This window comes from Diabrotica undecimpunctata, chromosome 6 (assembly GCF_040954645.1).
Source record: "Diabrotica undecimpunctata isolate CICGRU chromosome 6, icDiaUnde3, whole genome shotgun sequence".
Lineage (NCBI taxonomy): Eukaryota > Metazoa > Arthropoda > Insecta > Coleoptera > Chrysomelidae > Diabrotica > Diabrotica undecimpunctata.
The window spans coordinates 147,538,505-147,557,961 of NC_092808.1; the positions used below are offsets into that span (position 1 = coordinate 147,538,505).

At 33.5% G+C, this 19,457-nt stretch overlaps 1 protein-coding gene across 1 annotated transcript in view; it reads left to right on the forward strand.

The window, feature by feature from the left end:
• Window positions 1-18,255, forward strand: part of flz (transmembrane serine protease filzig) — a 162,993-nt gene extending 144,738 nt beyond the window's left edge. The window contains exon 5 of the mRNA XM_072535710.1: window positions 4,721-18,255. Within this exon, the coding sequence (XP_072391811.1) occupies window positions 4,721-4,891 (171 nt within the window). The 3' untranslated portion in view covers window positions 4,892-18,255. The remainder of the gene's footprint in view (window positions 1-4,720) is intronic.
• Window positions 18,256-19,457: the final 1,202 nt, after the last annotated feature.

The following is a 19,457-nucleotide window of genomic DNA, read 5'->3' on the forward strand; positions in this document are numbered from 1 at the left end:
AGTGTTTTATATTTTTTTTCTTTCTTTTAATATTTATATCTTAAATTTACTTGCTATTCTGGTCGCATTTTTTACCAGTTGTTAAGTTTTGTATCAGCTATACTTTTTTATTCTCCACATATTAATAATTAATTTCTCGAAAACTGGTCATCCAAACCAAAAATACAAGATTTCGATCAAAAATTAAATAATCAAACTTTAAAATGACATATCACACGATACACATTTATATTTAACACTTTAGGGATGAAGGCCACTCCCGTTTTGTGGGTTGAAATTTGGTAGTGATTATAAATATACAAAATAATTCCCTCTAAAAATAAAAATTGGCCTCTCCGAGATCTTGTGTGTATAGTCAGTAAAATCTAAAATCTAATTTTGTGATGAATGGTTTTAAAGATTTACAAAAAGTAATGGTGGAAAGACATAAATTTTAATTATTTAATACATATTTACATTTATCCTGCTTTCACACAACTGTCTAGGAAAACTTAAAGATCATTTCCCTAAGTTTAGCTAACTGTTTGGATATATCTATGGTGGTTAATCAATAAGGATATTGCTAGGCAATAATTTACATTTCTACCACAAATAAAACCCTTATTTTATTTACTTTACGGCGCTACAGCTAAGGTATGCCCGGGCTTCATTATGTATCTGTCATTAACCGGATCGATGTTGAACTACTGTTTGGTATCTTTTGACTTCCAGCTTCATAAAATGTTCAGCTAAAAGAAAAATAAGGTCTTACTTGATGTATTCTGATTTTTGAAGATCCTCGTTAAAGCTTTTTAACCGATCGTATCATAATATTCCTCTATCATACATCATGATCACTTTATCATACATGAGGTATATATCTATCTAACTAGCCTTCTTTGGTCCATCTTTGGACATAGGTCTCCCCAATCCTTTTCCATTCTTCTTTGTCTGTCGCTATAGTCATCCACCTAGAGCCCACGTGCTTCTTGATATCATCTGCCCATCTCATTTGGGCCTTCCTCTGCTTCGTTTATATTCCCACGGTCTCCAACTTATAAGAATTTTGTTCCATCGGTCTTCTTTTTGTTTATATTGTGTCCTGCAAATCTCCATTTCAATTTTGCAACTTCTTATCTAACATCCCTCACTTTTGTTTTCTCTCTTATCCACTCGTTTCTCTATTTATCCATTAATCTTATGTGCAACATTTGTCTTTCAATTGCTCTTTATGTTTTTATGATTTTGTCCATGTTTGCTTTTGCAAATGTCCACGTTTGGGAACCATAAGCCAGAACAAGGAGTACACATTGATTGTATACTTTGGTCTTAAGATGCTGTGGATATCTTTTGTTTTTAAGAATGTAGCTTAGTTTGCCAAATGCCGCCCATGCCAGTCTAACTCGTCTTTTTATCTCTGCTGTTTGGTTTTCTTTGTTAAGTTTAATAATTTGACCCAGATATATATAATCCTGAACTTGTTCTATTTTATCTTGTCCGATCCTCATTGTGATGTCTTCATCTGTATTTGTTATGATTTTGGTCTTGTTGTAATTCATATTAAGGCCTATCTTTTCAGCTTCTACGTGCAGTTCTTTCATCATTTTAAATAATTTTTCTTTTTTATCGGTTATCAATGCGATGTCATCAGCGTACCTTAGATGGTTCAAGCGTTGTCCACAAATTTTTATACATTTTTCTTCCCATTCTAATCTTTTAAAAATATCTTCCAGAGCTTGATTGAAAAGTTTCGGTGATATTGTGTAACCCTGTCTGACGCCTCTATTTATTTGTATTGATTTTGTTCCTGCATATACTTTAATTGTTTTTTTGGCTTCCTTATATATATTGCCTATTAGTTCCGTATATCTGTGGTCAATTCTGCTGTTAAAGAACTTTTCACTGACCAATGTTCGACACTGTCGAAAGCCTTTTCGAAATCTATGAACGCTATATATAGAGGAATGTGGTATTCATTTGCTCTTTCTATAAGTATTTTCGTACTTAGTAAATGGTCACTTGTGCTGAATCCCTTTCTAAAACCAGCTTGTTCTTTCGACAGCTATCCGTCGAATTTTGTTGTCAATCTATTTTGTCGTCAATACATGAGGTAATATATTTAAAATCAAATTTATTATCACGCTTTCGGAATACCTGGATACTGTATATAAAACTGGGGCAATGTTTGAACCCATGTACCTCCAAAAATCTATTTTATGTGGCTTTTTTATTTGTCTTTTATAAAATCCGGTTATCTTTGGACCCATATTATCAGCAGCTCTTTTAGTGGCAGTAAAACCTTTATTTAGGGCGGATAAGATCCTGAACTAATCTCTATAATGTGCTACTTGGGTTATCCCAAACTGGTCTTAGACTCTTTTGCAGTGTAAAATTGAAATATGTGTCACAAAAGATTCCTTCCTGTCTCAGTCCAATTTTAAGTAGGAATGGTTTCGATATCCGGTTACCTACTCCCGCAACACTTTTGGTATCTCCTTATTAAATTATTTGATACACTAAGTTAGATCTGCGTATTTAAAATTTTTTACATCATATTCATACCACTTCTCTTTTGTTCCACAGACAAGATCTTACCGATCGTGGATGTTTTACATTTAAAACCATATTGATCGTCTTCCGAGACTGATTCAGCGATATGATTAAATAAAATTCCTTTGCAAACATACAGAGTATCATTTTTCATGCATACATATTCATATTCATATTTTAGATCATCTGGTATTTCTCATCTAAACTGGTTGGTTGGATTTCCTCTGTTCTGTAATAAAATAAAGGATGGCTCAAATGGAATCCCTATATTATTTCCTTTCAGAATAATAACAGAGTCATTTTTGGTAATGGCTCATTTCTTAGTATATTAAAAGTACAATATTGCTTTTGCCTGATCATTGTTTAAGCAGGAAAAGAACTGATCAATATTAAATTGTAAAGTAAACCAAAGACCTGATACCACATAGCTAAAAGTGCGTACAAAAGTTAGATATTTGGTTCAAAACAGATTCAGTATTAGAAATAACCAACTATATATAAGTCCAATGAAATATCACTAGCATTACCCTTTATAGATTTTGAAAAGTCTTTCGATTCTATATATCACAAGGCAGTAATAGAAGCTTCTACTAAGACAAAATACAAACATTAGTAAATTGAAAATTTACTAATGTTTGTATTTTGAGAACGATTTCCGAAGTGGAAATTGAAACGTTAATAAACGTGCTTTAACCTTTAATTGTGGCTTATTCCCATTTAAATAGTAATTACTTTAATATGCCACAAGAAAATAGCTTCAGAACAAAGAGAAAACCGAGGTCACACAGAATTAAATCTGTAAAATGGCATTAGGCAGGACATTTAGCGCGAAAAACTGACCATAGATGGTCCACTAGAATTACACTGTGGTTTCCAAGAGGCGTGAAGAGACCAAAAACACGTCCAAGTTTAAGATGGGACTATGCATGGACGTATTATGACATAAGGAAACAAGCCGGTACAATATGGCGCAGAAAAGCGAATATTAAAGCCTTAAAGGAAGCTACAGACACACATGCAAGCTTGTCCAGCACGCTTGTTCAATCAAACACGCTTGAGTGTCTGTAGGGAACTGTGGTGCAAGCTTTGTGATTGTACAAGCGGCTTGAGGATTGAAAGGATCCTAATTATGCATGCTTGAATTAAGCGCGCTTTTCAAGCGCGCAAGATTTTCAAGCTTAAACAAGTTGGCATCCGTTGTGTTGTGTTGTGAGGCAGCATTTGAGTAATTTTCGTCATAACTAGTGATCGCAAAAAGGTTAACCATGAATCATTGGAAGAGTTTATTCAAGAATACCAAAATCATCCTTTGGTACGTTAAATCCAAAGATGTTCATAACAAAGAAAAGAGGGATGCAGCATACAAAAATCTATTAGAAAAATCTAGGTTAATTGAAGTTAATGCCGAAAGGGATGCAGTTGTTAAAAAAATAAACTCCTTCCGGACTAATTATAGAAGAGAAAAGAAAAAAGTTGAAGATGAAGGACTCACTAATAGTTGAATACTTCAGGTCTTCATAACTCCTACCAGTCACAAGAAATCTTTCATGTGGTGGTATGGCTTTTCTCATGATCGTATCCTACTTTTGAATCAAAGGTGATACAAGAAACAAAAAGTTTAAATACGTCTGTTCATCCATTCTAAGATAATTGTGCCAGTCACGCGAATATATTTTCAATTCACTTAGTAAGCTAATGTGAGAATAAGTTTTTCTTTTTATCAACCATTGTTTACACTACATCGCACGCTTTTTTATTCGGAATTTTTTTTTCACAAGCACAAAAGCGGCCAAAGCGAGCATATCGTCGTCCGAGCTCGACATATTTTATTAAAATTCCTATTTTTTTATCAAGCATGCTTGTGTGGTGCCAAAGGCAAATTGTGCATACTTGTACAAAATGTTTGAACAAGTATGCTGGACAAATTTGCAGTTGTGTTTGTAGCCGCCGTTAGACAATTATGGGCAGAAATAAAGAACGACTATATAAGGAAGCCTGCATCATAATCGGTAGGATACGCTGGGAATGATGATGATAATATAATTCCTAATCTTTCTTTTAAATATCTTTTAAAATGTTTTTGATTGCCTTTCTTTTTAGGTTTTGTTTACAGAGCTGTATTTAGTCTACAATAATAAAGGATATGTCCTCCGATGTTGTTTCGTGACATTGTAATTTTGTTTTATTTTAGGGTGATTCTGGTGGACCTTTAGTACTCCAACGACCGGACGGAAGATACCAACTAGCCGGCACAGTTTCTCACGGAATCAAATGCGCAGCGCCCTACTTGCCAGGAGTGTATATGAGAACACAATTCTTCAAACCTTGGATAACGTCTATAACAGGTGTTACAGCGCCGTAGGTTAGAACAAAGTGATTTTAGGAAAAAAATTGTACATCTCGTTAATGTAATGTTGATGAAACTTTTTGACCATTGCTTTGGTGATTAAAGTCCTGATTTATTTTTGTACAGGGTGTAGCATATAAAACACCACAGTTTTTATAATCAAAACGTTTTTAGATCACAACGGATTATAAATTAAAGTAATTTTCGACGGAGCCACAAACACTACAAGAGTTAAGTCTATTCTTGCCAAAAAATTATACGAAAAAGATATAAGGCAAAAATGTTCCAAGAAAGAGATATAAAAATAAAGTTGGTCAAATAATTGGAAGAAAAAAAAATGTTGCAAAAATCTAGCTTATCAGTAATTGAAGTTATTTTGACATGTTGCACTCTGACATACATTTTTGGTAGCTAGTCATAACAATATTTAAAAGTATTTTTGTATAATTATGGACTTTTGTCATTTCATTTGTCCGCTATGAAAGTAATCAAGTAGGTACAGAACTTGTATTAATTATTTCACTGACTGGCACAAAATTAGCGTCCAAAACATTTTCTTAATTTTTATGTTAGTTGATAAAATATTACTTTTAATTTACTTAATGATTTTTATACATTTTTTATGCAAAACAACCAATCTTCACCCTGGCAAAATTGCCGTAAATCGTAATTTTTTACCGTGAATATACATATTTGTAAAACCTGGAGCCACAAAATTCGTTACCCATGAACTTTGATCGCTCAAAATTAGTTTTTTGTTGCTAGTTTTTTGGTTGTTATTAAAATACACTTGTTATTAAAGAAAAATATTTGGAGATTGGCTACTTTGCAACTAACAAGTGGATATTGGCTATTTTGAAATGAACAGACCAGGAGAGTGGTTATTTTGTAGCACAAAAACAAATGTTTAATAACAGTATATAATACATTAAAATAATTATTAATACCAAAATTCTATATTCTTAAGACTTCTTCGTCGTTGTCATTATCGAGTGGTTTGCAATAAAAGTCGTCTTCTTCAGGGACGCTTGGAACATTTTCGTAATGTAGGACGTTTTTGAAATAAGCCAGCTTCGGATCATTTTACCATTCTTCGCCGTCGTCACTTTCCATTAGCTTATATCCTTCAATTTCTCTTTGCTAATGTTGGCCAAGTTTCCGACTCCTATTTCATTTGAATTTATGTTAATGGTTGATCTTTTTTTTTTAAATACTTCTAAACAAACCGATGCTTGAGTTGTAGCTTTCGTCCCCTTTAACCGATACGACGTTATTTTGTTTTCTTGATCTTGCCAAACAAATCCTTTTTATTTTCGATATCTGAAAGTGCCAACTCAGTGCTGCAGTGCCTGCAGTGCTTTGAATGTAGACAGTGCTTCGGTTTTTTCATCGTAGAACTTGAAATCAAGCAAAGTTGTACTTTCAGATATTATTTTAAAATAGTTCTTAGGTGTCGAAATAACTTGCATTTTTTTAAGTTTTTTCTCGATTGTCCCAAACACCCTTCCCGACGGCAAGAATGAATGGGATACACTATTTTAATATAGTGTAGATGTTAAAGAACATAGATATATTTGAGATGTACTGCTGGAGACGAATGCTGAGAATACCATGGGTGGCCCGAAGAACAAATGAATCCATACTGGACCAGCTAAACATAAAGAAAAGACTAAGAACACAAATATCAGAACAAATAATAAGCTATTTTGGACATGTGCTTCGAAGAAATGGTCTTGAAAACTTACCATCCAGGGAAAAGTAGAAGGCAAAAGAAATAGAGGTAGATCTCCCACACGATACACGGACCATATTGTTGCTACCATTGGCGCTCCATTGTCAGAATGTGCTATAATGTCAGAAGATAGAAAAACGTGGAGGAACATTGGGAAATTTAGCTAATAGCTTCATGATATTACGATACCTGCATCAGGTTAACGACTAAGAAGAAGAAGAAGATTTTAATATATTTTATGTTTTTTGGAGCTTGTATTAGCCAAGGACTTGCCATGGATAAAATTATTTGGTTCTTATTCTGGCCTCCACATCCGTCACACATTAATCTTACGACACTTATATCTTTTAAATCGGTATTAGACAGTCTGGGATACATTGAGGAAGCCACTTGATTAGAGCCCTTGCCGTACTTATCCTCTGACTATACATAGCTAAAATAATTTTCTGTCGTTAATGGGGCGTTAGAATGTCCCACTACGATTGTCAAGTTATGTACATATAGCCGTCTGCTGTAGTATGATGCTTGATCCGGGACTTTAGGCAGCGGAAGGTTTTTTTGCAAGTCGAAGAATAAAGTCAATAATGCAGGCATAGATTCCTTCAATAATGCAAAAAAGAAATTCGAAAATATCATTTTTTACCTGTGTCTCTGGTTTGGCTTGAGCATTATAAATTTTCCAAAGTTTATTAATACTCAAATCACCTGATGCATACTGCATACAGTAATGCGACTCCATGCATTTTATACTTTTAATAAATTCGATCACGCTCCTCAGTTTCTCTTTATATAAATGCGTTTTTTTGTCTCCTCCCCTTTTCTCGTATGGAAGATTACTTTCTCCTCTAAAATTGTTCATTATAGTTCGGAGTCGGCCCCTTGTGATCTTCAAGGCATGAGTAAAACTCTTTTGGCAAATGGGTAACTTGCCATGTGGACCTTTTATGAAACACTTGCATGTAGTCGTCTTATTACGATTGACTCCAGTTTTTGGGCGACGTCTACAAATAATTTAAATTCACATTCTATTTTAGATATCTAGTAATTATATGTAAATCATTTTTTGAATATAAAAAACAATAAAAATTATACACGTTCCCTGCTTTTTAACAAAACTGCAAAGCATGTTGCACTTGCGACAGATGACATTTTTTTCTTCTATATAGATCTAAAAATATACTAACCTTAGCCGTTTTCTCCCATTTCTCGCCCGTTTTTCTGGCTGCGCGACTCTTTTTCTACCCTTTGTAGACGTTAATACTTCTGGTGTTATCTCCATTTATTATTAAATTGCAAAAACTTTAGAGAATAATGTTCCTTTTCTTAGCTTTGACACTAGTATGACCGCCATCTTAAAAATCATCGACCACCTGATACAATCTAGCGCCCTGATTGATGCAGAGGGATATTGCTTGTTTTGAAACCTACACGACCTTGGATAATGGTAGTTTTGGAACAACAACCAATGTTCTCCATTTAATTTCAATGGGAGTTTGGTAGTTATGTTACGAAATTTATGCATTAGCTGAATGCGTCTTTTTACAAGGAATCCAGTGGCGTATTCAGGTCAGATTGTCCAAAAATTGAAGATTGTATATTTTGCAAGTAGAGGTCTCAAATATAATGAATATGCATACAGATAAAACAAATTAAGATATCGTTATTTAATAAATTATGCAAAAATATGATATAAATAAATAAAAATTGGAATCGGTTAGTACAATTAAACCTAGAGCTAAGATTAATACTATTACAGGAATTAACCTCACCAGTCTTCCAGGTTGAACCACGTTGATTATCATTGCGCCGAGCTTTCTCAGGGCTTCCGAGGTCTCAGTCTCCCGAGTCCCCAGACACTACTACACTAATCACTTATCAAAGCATTACTGGTGCTGGGACTGCTGGGAGTAGAGGACAGGTCATTCATACCATCGATGGTGACGTGGCTTGGGTGGAGGTTATCGTGGGGGCCAGCGTGGGGATTGGGGCGAACATTTCATACAGTAGGATTTTGGTTGACGGGTGTAGCGGATGGTATTTTCTTTATGAGAGGTTTCCAAGTCGAAGGTAACCGTATGCCGTCATCTCTTTTATTAAGACAATTTGGCCTTTTTTCAATTTCTATGGCTTGTCGGATAATTTTTGGTTTATAGAAGCGGATGGGGGCTATGGTTCTGGAGTTTTAAAAATCAATTTTGTGACCTGTATGAAGATGGTGTTGACCTAGAGCTAAAATTGAGTCGGAATTGCGAACAGAAATGGAATGTTCATAAATCCTATTTTGGATTCTACAATTTGTTTGGCCTATATAGGTTCGGGGGCAGTCTGCACAAGGAATTTGTTAAATTTCGTGTTGTTTATTTGGAATTTTGTCTTTGATTAATCGGTCAGGAGACGAAAGTTTTTGTTGGGGGGTAAATATTGTCTTTATTCCTCTTAATTTTAGAATTTTGTCGATTTTGTCAGTGACACCTTTGATGTAAGGAAGAAAGCTTTCGTATGATGGGGCCTGAGTTTTTGGGTTGAGATTGAGTTGGATATTGACGTCTGTAGATGCTCCTATTGATGTGATTTTCACGGTAACCGTTTTGTATGAGGGCTTGCTTTAAACTAAAGAGTTCAACGGGTCTACTTGCATCATTGCAAAGGCGTATTGATCTGGAGACAAGCGTATTAATAACTGAATTAATTTGTGAAGGGGGATGATGAGAGTTTGTATGCAAGTAACGATTGGTATGGGTAGGTTTTCGATAAATAGGGTGATGAAAACCTTGGAATCGGTTTTTGCTTTATGATAACCTCGAGAAACGGTAGGGATGAATCAGTTTCTACCTCCATTGTGAACTGGAATCTGAATCTGAAAAAATACCAAAGCATCCCTGCCATGGGGTCAAATGACGAATGTGTCATCAACATATCTTAGCCAACATGTAGGTTTGAGCATTAATGTGGATAGTGTTCGGGTCTGGAGTTTTTTAATACTATTCACATTTTTAACAATTAATTTTATTATATTTCTTAAATTCTGTAAACAAGAAGAATAATTATAACAAATATATCGGCATATTGAAAAGAAATTATTTAAATGTTTGAATATCTTTAGATTACCATGGGTCCCAAAAAAGTTTCATTAACATTACGGTTGGTTTCAATAACAAAAGAAATTGTTTATTGCCATCAAATTTTAACACACCAGCGTAGTTCGCTTAAAAACAGTTTTAGTTTACTCGATTTAAATCTATCTGTAGATATCTTAGACGTACAAACTTTTTTATTGGAGTACTAAATAAATAGGAAAAATTTTCATTGTTACAATGAAAATCTGGTCGTTATCATTGTTGCTACAGTCCTATTTACTTATAGAATCGCATATTTAAACAACATGTATTAAAGGGATGAAAACAATATTAAAATATAAATATACATTTGATATTGATGTTTAGACAGGGTATCCAATTTATTACATCGAGTCTTATTGCGAAATATTCTTCGATGGTCATGGAAAACTTTCGAGAATGGAGAACTTACTAAAGATAGTTTGTTGTATGGGTTTTCTCTCATGACCTTGTAATAATCGGAAGAAAGTATTTTATCCAACATTGACAAGTTTCAATATGTAAGCGATTATGTGCGAATTGTGATTAGATTATATTATATGTATATGGTGATATACATTTGAATTGATCAAGATGGAATACGAAATAAATATGCAGTTTTGGCTTAATCTTTCGCCGATTCTTTTAACAGCTGTTTATCTTAAAATCTTGATTTTATTTTGTTGATTGTGTTGATATATTGTGTTGATATGTGAATTAACTCCAATTTAAAATGAATGAATACATTTATTTTGATGTTTTGATTCTCAAACCACTCTTTTGTAATTATCTATTTTAAGAACGATACATGAAGTGAAAATGAAAACGTCAAAAGATAAAAGTAATAAAAGTGAAATTGAAATGTAAAAGAGTTCCAATGTTATACATAGTTTTTCATGTACCATTTTATTGTTAAGATGTAAACAGCATCCTCTATTTTAGCTATCATCAGGAAAAGTCTTCATTTATAAACTATTCTTTCTTAACTTAGTTGAAAAGGAACCAATAATTTTCTTCTTTTACTTGTTTTATCATCTAGATTCACGCTCAAAAAATTTTGAGCAAAAAAAATTGTGCTGCGATATTCTTTAATATAGCACAAGTCTTTGATAAGCCTGACCTTTTGTATAAAATGTTATATCTTAACTATTTACTATCCTTAAATTTCAGCTCAAAGTTCGTTGTTTTCTGGTTAAACACAAAATCAAAATCTAAAGTTTTACAACGCAGCGTTCTAGAATCAATGCTTTACCTATTATACAGTATAGATTTAACTATACAATAAAAAATAGACTAGGACAAACAAGAGACTGTATACGAAAATTGAACCCGGTACTATGGGATAAGAACATCAGCATGAAAACAAAGAAAAAAATATGTAATACCATGACAAGAAGTATCCTCACTTATGGGTGTGAAAATTGGACAATAAATAAGAAAACCAAAAACAAAATAAGAGCAACAGAGATGGAATTCCTAAGGAGAAGCTGCAGAGTAACAAGAAGAGATAGAATAAATAACATGGAGATTAAGAGGAGAATGGGAATGAACTCCGACATAATAGACTACATCGAACAGAAGAGGTTAACCTGGTACGGACATGTCAGAAGAGCAGACCAAAATCGGTGGATAAATAGAATAACAGAGTGGAGCCCGATAGGAAGAAAAAAGAGAGGCAGATCCCGAAGATCTTTCAGAGATGAAGTGGACGAAGCAATGAGTAGAAGAAACCTACAGGAAGGAGACTGGCTAAACAGGAAAAATTGAAGAAAACGGTTGAGTGAAGGAATACAGTGAAAACTGTGGAAATCCTTGTATATATATATATATATATATATATATATATATATATATATATATATATATATATATATATATATATATATATAGATTTAACTGTGAGTGATACGGGACTATCAGCAAAATTTGCAATCAAAACTATCATCCTACTATCCCATAAGACTAAAAATACCGCTTTAAAAATATCGCTTCAGGATAATATGCATAAAATAAAATAGAAGCAGTGGCGCATTAAAGCTAAATAACCAAATCCATTCAAGTGATTCACGAAGCGAAAACAAAATCGTCCATGTATTACAATCAACAAAATTGAACTGCCGAATCAAAATACAGTAAAATACCTATAAATATATCTCAACATGTCTCAGTTGGAGAAATCACATATTTCCTAAATGAAAGCAACGGCCCATAAACTCTACTTTACTGGCTAATTAGGCTTAAATCCAAGTTAATGTGAAGAACAAACAGTTCGCCTACAAAATGATATTGACTTATATGAAATTATGGGATTCAGTTGTTCATGGTTTGTTCCTGGCTTTATTATTGGATAATACCTCCATATAAACTCCGTTAAATCAAACATAAAATACTATTATGTAAAATACACTAAACTTTTAATAGTCGTGTCACCTTTTTTAATGTCAACGCTTTTTAAATGCATGTATGTATTTCCAGATAGCAGTTGAGGTCTGCATGGCAGCTGCAGTTTTTATTTAATGATGATGATGATAATGATGAATTGTTATTAAACGAATTAGTTAAATTCCAAAATGCATATACGATTTATAAAGTTCAAAAGAGACACTGGATATTGGTGAAATATCAAATATACAGTTATTGACTTACCTCAACGAAGATTTAACGATGTAAATGAATTTACGGTCTCCTTAAACAGATGAGAGATTTGCATAAAACAGATTCTCACTTCTGCATTAAATTATTGACAATGACAGAAGTCACGAATTGCCAACTGACAAATAATTTGTTGATACTTTTGAATAGAGTATGGACATTTTATATATGTCTATAGCATAAAATAGAATAAAGTCTAGAATCAAAATAAGTGGAATAAGAATTAAAAATAGACTAAATAGGGTTTTAATTGAGAGAAGAGTTGAGCGTCAACTATTTTTAGAATAAAAATGGTAAAAAAAAATAGAGAGTTAACAAATGAACAAAATCAAAAGAAGAATTGTTTTAAAAAAAATAACAAACCTGTGACGTTTATATCGCTACAGATTCACAAAGCAAAAATAGAAAGTCTAAGAAATATAAGTAGAAAGGAAGCTCCTTAGCTGAGAAACATGAAGCTCATAACTTGTTTGCGTATAGCAGAAGCACAAGTCGTAAAACAATGAAACTTGTCTCAAATACGGATTTAGATGAGGCTGTATAGTTTACTTAAAAAAGATTCCAGGGAGAACCGATTTCTGATCTGATTCTGTGTGAAAAAGCGGTTCAATCCAACGAAAAACCCGAAAGGCTTTCAAATTTTCAAGCAAGCACAGGCTGGTTAAAATAATTTATGTTAATACATTCATGAGCTTCAAATACGAGGATAAAAACTGTGCTGATTCATTAACCGCAGATTTATTCTAAATTAAATTAAGGGAGTTACTGAAGGAAGAAAATTATGCCCACCACAACATTTACAATGCAGACGAAACTGGTTTCAATGGGAAAGCTTTGCAATTGGATATAAACTAAACAATGATCATATCACTGCCTTAGCTTGTGCTAATACGACTGGCAGCCACTGATTGTCCATGCTTGTCATTGGTAAAAGCAAGAAACCACGTTGTTTTAAAAACATTAATATGCCCATAGTTTACACTTCGAAAAATAATGCTTGGATGGATAGTACAATTTTCATGATATGGTTTGTAGAAACTTTAATATCTTCCGTTACGGCTCATCAATTAAAAAGTGGCAAAAGAGAGAAACCATTATTGCTTCTTGATAACGCCCCAACTTATCGATGTAACGCTACCTAGCCGCTCCTAAACGGGTAGACTTGTTTCGGACTGCACTTTTATATCTAATTCTTATTTGTCGTTAAAGATATAAATATGTCTTTTATTCACCTGTGGATAAATATGTGTGGCTATATAAATACAGTTCGATTATCCCAAATAACCGTTTTTCTGAACACCCATGTCCTTCAATTAGTTCGGATAATTGACGCTCTACTGTAAGTTTCTTTATAAGTATAAAAGCACAGCTCAATCATAGATTTTAAGTTCCTTAGCTTCTCATTCTACTTGTACTATTTTAAATTTTAATTATCTTGAACTTTGGGAACGGATTTTTGAAAAGCTTAACTAATTATTCACTTGGTTTTGGTCCCATTGTGTTATTAAATAGGTTGGTTTTAGGACGAGATTTCTTTTGGGTCCTTAGCTAAATAAACTTTGAACACTGAGTTAACATTAAAATGTATTTTAATTTACTATTTTACTCTATTATTTAACAATTAACTTTTGTTTATGATCACGACTAGAAAACGTAATCACGAATACTTGGTACTGACCCACGCTAATGTTGTCAAGCAATACTTAAAGTAATGACAATACTTCTACCTATGTACTGTATTTATACCTATAAATATCCAAATACCTGGACTCCTCAACGTCAGCTTAATGTTTATATTTATGTACAGCGGCCATTGTCGACGGCCAACCCAGATCAATGGATATTAAATATTTATCTTTATATTAAATATGAATTATTTATATTATATTTTAAGACTATTTTTGGGGTTATTTATTAAAGTTGAATTACTTTAATCATCATCATCATAATCATGCAACCTCTTCTGTCCACTGCTGGACATAGGTCTCTCCCATTTTTCGCCACTGCACAGAACCGTGAAGAGTGGCGAATTACTTTAATAAATAGTATTAATCAAACATCTTATTCTAAAAGTTACTAGTCTTTGTTAAAATCGCAAGTTTGTCTGTATTTAAATCGTTGACCAGCTTAATCTAAACTTCATTCAAATATACTTTATGGAATTGTGCCTCCAATAACTTAAAGGCACTGACAGCTATTTGTGCAAAAGTTACTGTTCTAGTTAAACTTCGACTTCCAAAGTTTATTTCTTGACCACAATTCGTCTAATAGAATACAAATTGTAGGTTAGTTTACCAGTTATGTGCTAACTGCAGGCTTTTAATTAAATATATATTTGTACTTATCTTAAAGTCTGACAGTTTAGCTATTTTACTATGGTTAATATAAGTTTCAAATTACATCGATGACATTAATTTCATTATCGTTTATTGGGTCTAGAATTTTTGTGAGAATTTTTCTGTTCAATATGAAAACTGTTGTTACGTTTGTTTAGAAGTAACTATGTCTAAACCTATAGCTAAAAAATATAAATATTACTTTCTAAATAATGATTTTTGTTTTTCGTGTCAGACGATTACTTTTAAGGCTTTTGTTGCAAGCAATATTTATTTTATCTTCTTCTTCTTATTCTTTCACTTTATAAGCAATTCTACTAGTTCATTGGCGGGTTCTTCTTATTATGTAATGTTGTCAGTCTAACTCTTGCGCTGTCATCCGTAACTTCTTTTACCGACTGCTGATTTATCTCTTATTATTTTGACCACAAAGGTTTCCCCAATTCTGCTATGAAGGTATTCCATTCTTTTTGTCTGTTTAGTGTCCAGTCTCCCAATATCTCCGCTTTTCTGGAGACTCTGTAGCTGGGAAAAATTTATTAAGAAACAAGAATACATGAAATACATTAGAAAAAACATTAGAAAAATACAATTAGTACTATTAGAAAAATGTTCAATGAGCACAGCACTACACAGCACTACCGACAGCTTCCAGCGACTAGTGATGGTGACATCATCTCCTTCTCCTGCAGTTGCCATCCTCAGTCGATGTACCAACTCCTTTGGCGGGTTCATCTTCTTCTTAGTCATCCGATTCCCATCTGCTATATACTGCGGTGTTTCGTAGTCGAGTGTACCTGGACCTACGAGGTGACTCAGACCACATCTTTGTCGGGAGGCAGTGACTGGGCCTACTCCGTGGGCTTCCGTAGCTTCTGGGGCTTCCGACTTCGAAGAATCCTGGCTCGTCTAAGGTATTCGGTACATTGAAGGCATCAGGTCTGCAAAAGGTCTCGATGGCAGAATGTTAGAATTAGCACTCTAACATCCGATAGTTCTCCACACTGTCTTATTGAATCCAGCATAAGGTGGATTCATCAGTGTGTCTTTAGTGTAACTGGGTGTGGGATCGTGGATTGTTGGGCGCCATGTCGTCTCGCCGTGGCATCTACGGTTTTGATAGCACATACGCACGCTTTCTCGAAATTTTCCATTACTATTTTACATAAATATGGCTGAATTTTGTTTATGCAGCGTTGAATTTTCTTCTTCAATGCACGGGTAGTTGTAGGCTTATTGGGATATACATTTGACTTTAAATAACCCCATAAAAACCAATCTAATGGTGTTAAGTCACACGATCAAGGGGGCTAATTTTGATCACCAAACCGAGAAATTAAACGTCCAGGACATGTCTCATGCAGTAATTCAATTGTTTCATGGACTGTATGTCATGTGGCACCATCTTGTCTACATCAGTATCATCTAATTTAGAAAGCAAGAACTCTCTTATCATGTTACGATATCAAGCACCAGTAACAGTCACTGTTTGACCAGCTTCATTTTCAAAGAAGTATGGTCCAATGATGCGTCCAGCCCAAAATCCTCACCAAACAGGAACATGTTGTGGATGAATATTTTTTCGACAGTCACGTGTGAGTTATAAGAACCCCAAATGCGGCAATTTTGACGATTAACAAAGCCATCAAGGTGAAAATGAGCTTCATCTCTTGGGATGATTTTGCTCGAAAAATCAGCATATACTTGTTGATGTTCAATAATCCATTCAAAGAACTCTCTTCGCTTTATAGTCATTAAGCTTCAGTTCTTGTGCCAATTGAACTTTGTAAGCATGAAGATGCAGATCTTTAGTGAGTAAACGCTATAGGGAGCTTCCTGAAATTTGTAATTCTTGTTCACAACGTCGAATTGATATTCCTGGACTTTCACTAACACTCTCACACACTGCTTCTATATCGACAATTGAGTGGCTTGTTTTTGGAAGACTAGTGTGTTTAGCACCACTAATTAATCCAGTCTCTCTAAATTTTTAAATTACTCTCTTCATAGTTACCGAAGCTTGATGACCGAATAAAAGCTTGATGTTAACGATCCATTTTTACTAACCCTGATGTGTCAGCTGTCAAACTGTTTTTTTTTTATTGGTAACGCTTTACTGCACAAATAACGGCAAATTCAAATCATTTTCGAATTTTGGGACACCTTTTATATTATGTGGTCTAAATTGTCTGAATGTCAATATGAAAAAGTCAAATAAAATTAAATTACAAGTAGAATTTTTTTACCAAGTAACACAAACAAAATTCGTTTAATTTGTTAATGATTGGTATTTTTAGAATGATTTCCGAAGTTGAGATGTTATCTTGGTCATTATTTCTAAATTTTTTGGTACCGCTTGTGGAGTATGAGTGTTATAACATAGCAGTCTGCTGTTTCTTTTGTAGCTTAGGTACACAATGTTTTACTCAAGGTACTCATTTTTTTAGGCTAAGTTGACTCGGATCCTCCAGATTTGTTAAAAATTGTCTAACGTATGTTTTCGCTAATGTTAGATATGAAATCCAGACCTTCTGCGTTATAGACATTCTAGCATTTCAGCAAGTCACTTTCAGTATCAGAATGTTGCTCTGAATATTTGCCAAATATTCTGCTCTTACGCCAAATGTTATTTCAGAATCGTTATCAGCGAGACCGGTAATAATGGGCCTGTTTGGGGGCGCCAAAATGAGCTTTTTTGTGCTAGTACCTATTATACAAAATAGTGGAATAGAAAAATTAATTTTTTCAATGTGTTTTCAATTGCAGTCATAAAACAACTTTGTATTTATCTCAAATGCTTTTATTTTCTTCAAATTTTTTTGAAGTTGTTTAAAGGTTTTGTGTCAGCAGTTAGAAGCGTAAAAGAATGATTTGTAGTAAAAGTAAACATTTTACATAAAATTTAGCTTATCAGGAGCTTTGTCAGTTTATAATTTACTACTCTATGTGTTAAGTAATACAGAAGAATTTGTCAGTTTACTGTACAGTTAAAAGAACATTATCTAATGTGGCATTCAATTAACACAAAACAATTGCCAAAAGATTAAATAAATATAGTTTTGCAGGCAAGCACCTTATACCGTAGTACTGGGACTTTTTTTCGTATACATTTGAGGGAAGTATACAGGTGGAAACTTTTTAAATTCTTTGGTGTACATCACTTAGACTGTAATAGGGTCGCTAACTATTAAGCTTGCTCTTGAATGATATTGCGTGCAGATTTGGACGCTGCATATGTTAAATCACAGAAAAATGCGACGACTGTGTCACTTTATACTTTAAGTGGGACTTTCACGGACTCCACAATGAAAGTTATAGGGAAAATAAAACTATTCGACAACATAAATAATTTTAAAGTAGCTAATCTCTATTCTTTTCATAAATTCTATAACAATATTCGTAAAATTGTAGTCAAAATCTATAAAGTATTTTTATATTGAGTAAACTAAAACAGTTTTTCCAAATTTTTTGTTTCTATTTGTTGTTATTGTGTCTGTTTGTAATTATGTATGTATGTAATATTTATTGCAAATGTTTGTAGAAATAAATTATATTTTATTGTTACATCTTTGGCCTTTCCTTTCGTATTTGGTTGACTGAAACGATTATTTGACCATAGTTTAAACATTCCACGCTCTGGCAATAATTAGAACCATAAAACAAATAGGAAAACCCAAACTACTAGTTCATATAAACATATTGATACCTGCATTGCTGGAAAACACCAAACTCTAGTCCTTCATTAGCAGTAAAACAAAGGGGGAAATAACAAAAATTCAGCAAAAACATAAAATATTATGGACTATAAAGTAAGAGATCGTCATGAAACGTGGACATAATTTCTAGAACATGAAATTCCATGGTTTAATACTGAAATTGGAATAACCTATAAACAAATATAAACTATTAGTATTTTGCTAAACCTGAAAATAAACAAAAATTATTATACAGTGTGGAAACCACTTATGGAATAAAATTGTTTGTGTCCTTATTTTAGTAAATAATAAAAAACGTTGAGATACCTTAACTTTTAAATTTAAATGTACAGGGTGATCCACGCAAGTCTGGCATAGTCCATAATCTGTATTGTAAATGAAACACCCTGTATATTTTTATGTTTTATAAGCTCCTTAAGAACCTGATCTCAACGAACTATATCATGTAGGCTCTATTATGAATAATACAAGGTGACATTTTGAAATTAAGTATAATTTTTTTCAAGACAATTAATTCATAGAATACCCGAGGTACTTGATTGGATTACATTAAAATAAATGCTCAAAAATGTTCTCCACCTTGTTGTTGGCAATAACACAGTCTCCTATAAAACTCGTTGCGAACTTTGTTTAAAGTTTGAGGTGAAATATTCCGTATTTCTGTAGTTATCCTTTCTTTGAGGTCTTCAATGCTAGTTGGTTGTGTTACATATACTTTGTTCCTGAGATAACCCCACAGAAAAAAATCCAAAGGCGTAAGATCTGGCGACCTAGCTGGCCTCTCAATGGTACCCTTTCATCCAATTCATTTATTGAAGAAGATTTAATTCAAGTAATTTCTCACCATTAAAGCATAATGTGGTATTGCGCCATCCTGCTGGAACCAGGCAGTTTCATGCGGTAGGGTCGGATCTATTGGATTGGGATATAAGTTAGCCAACTGAGGAAGAACATCGTCTCAGCATGCTTAAATATTTTTCCGTTGTCAAATTACCATCTACCAACATAGGACCAGTAATATGATCTCCTATAATACCTGCCCAAACATTC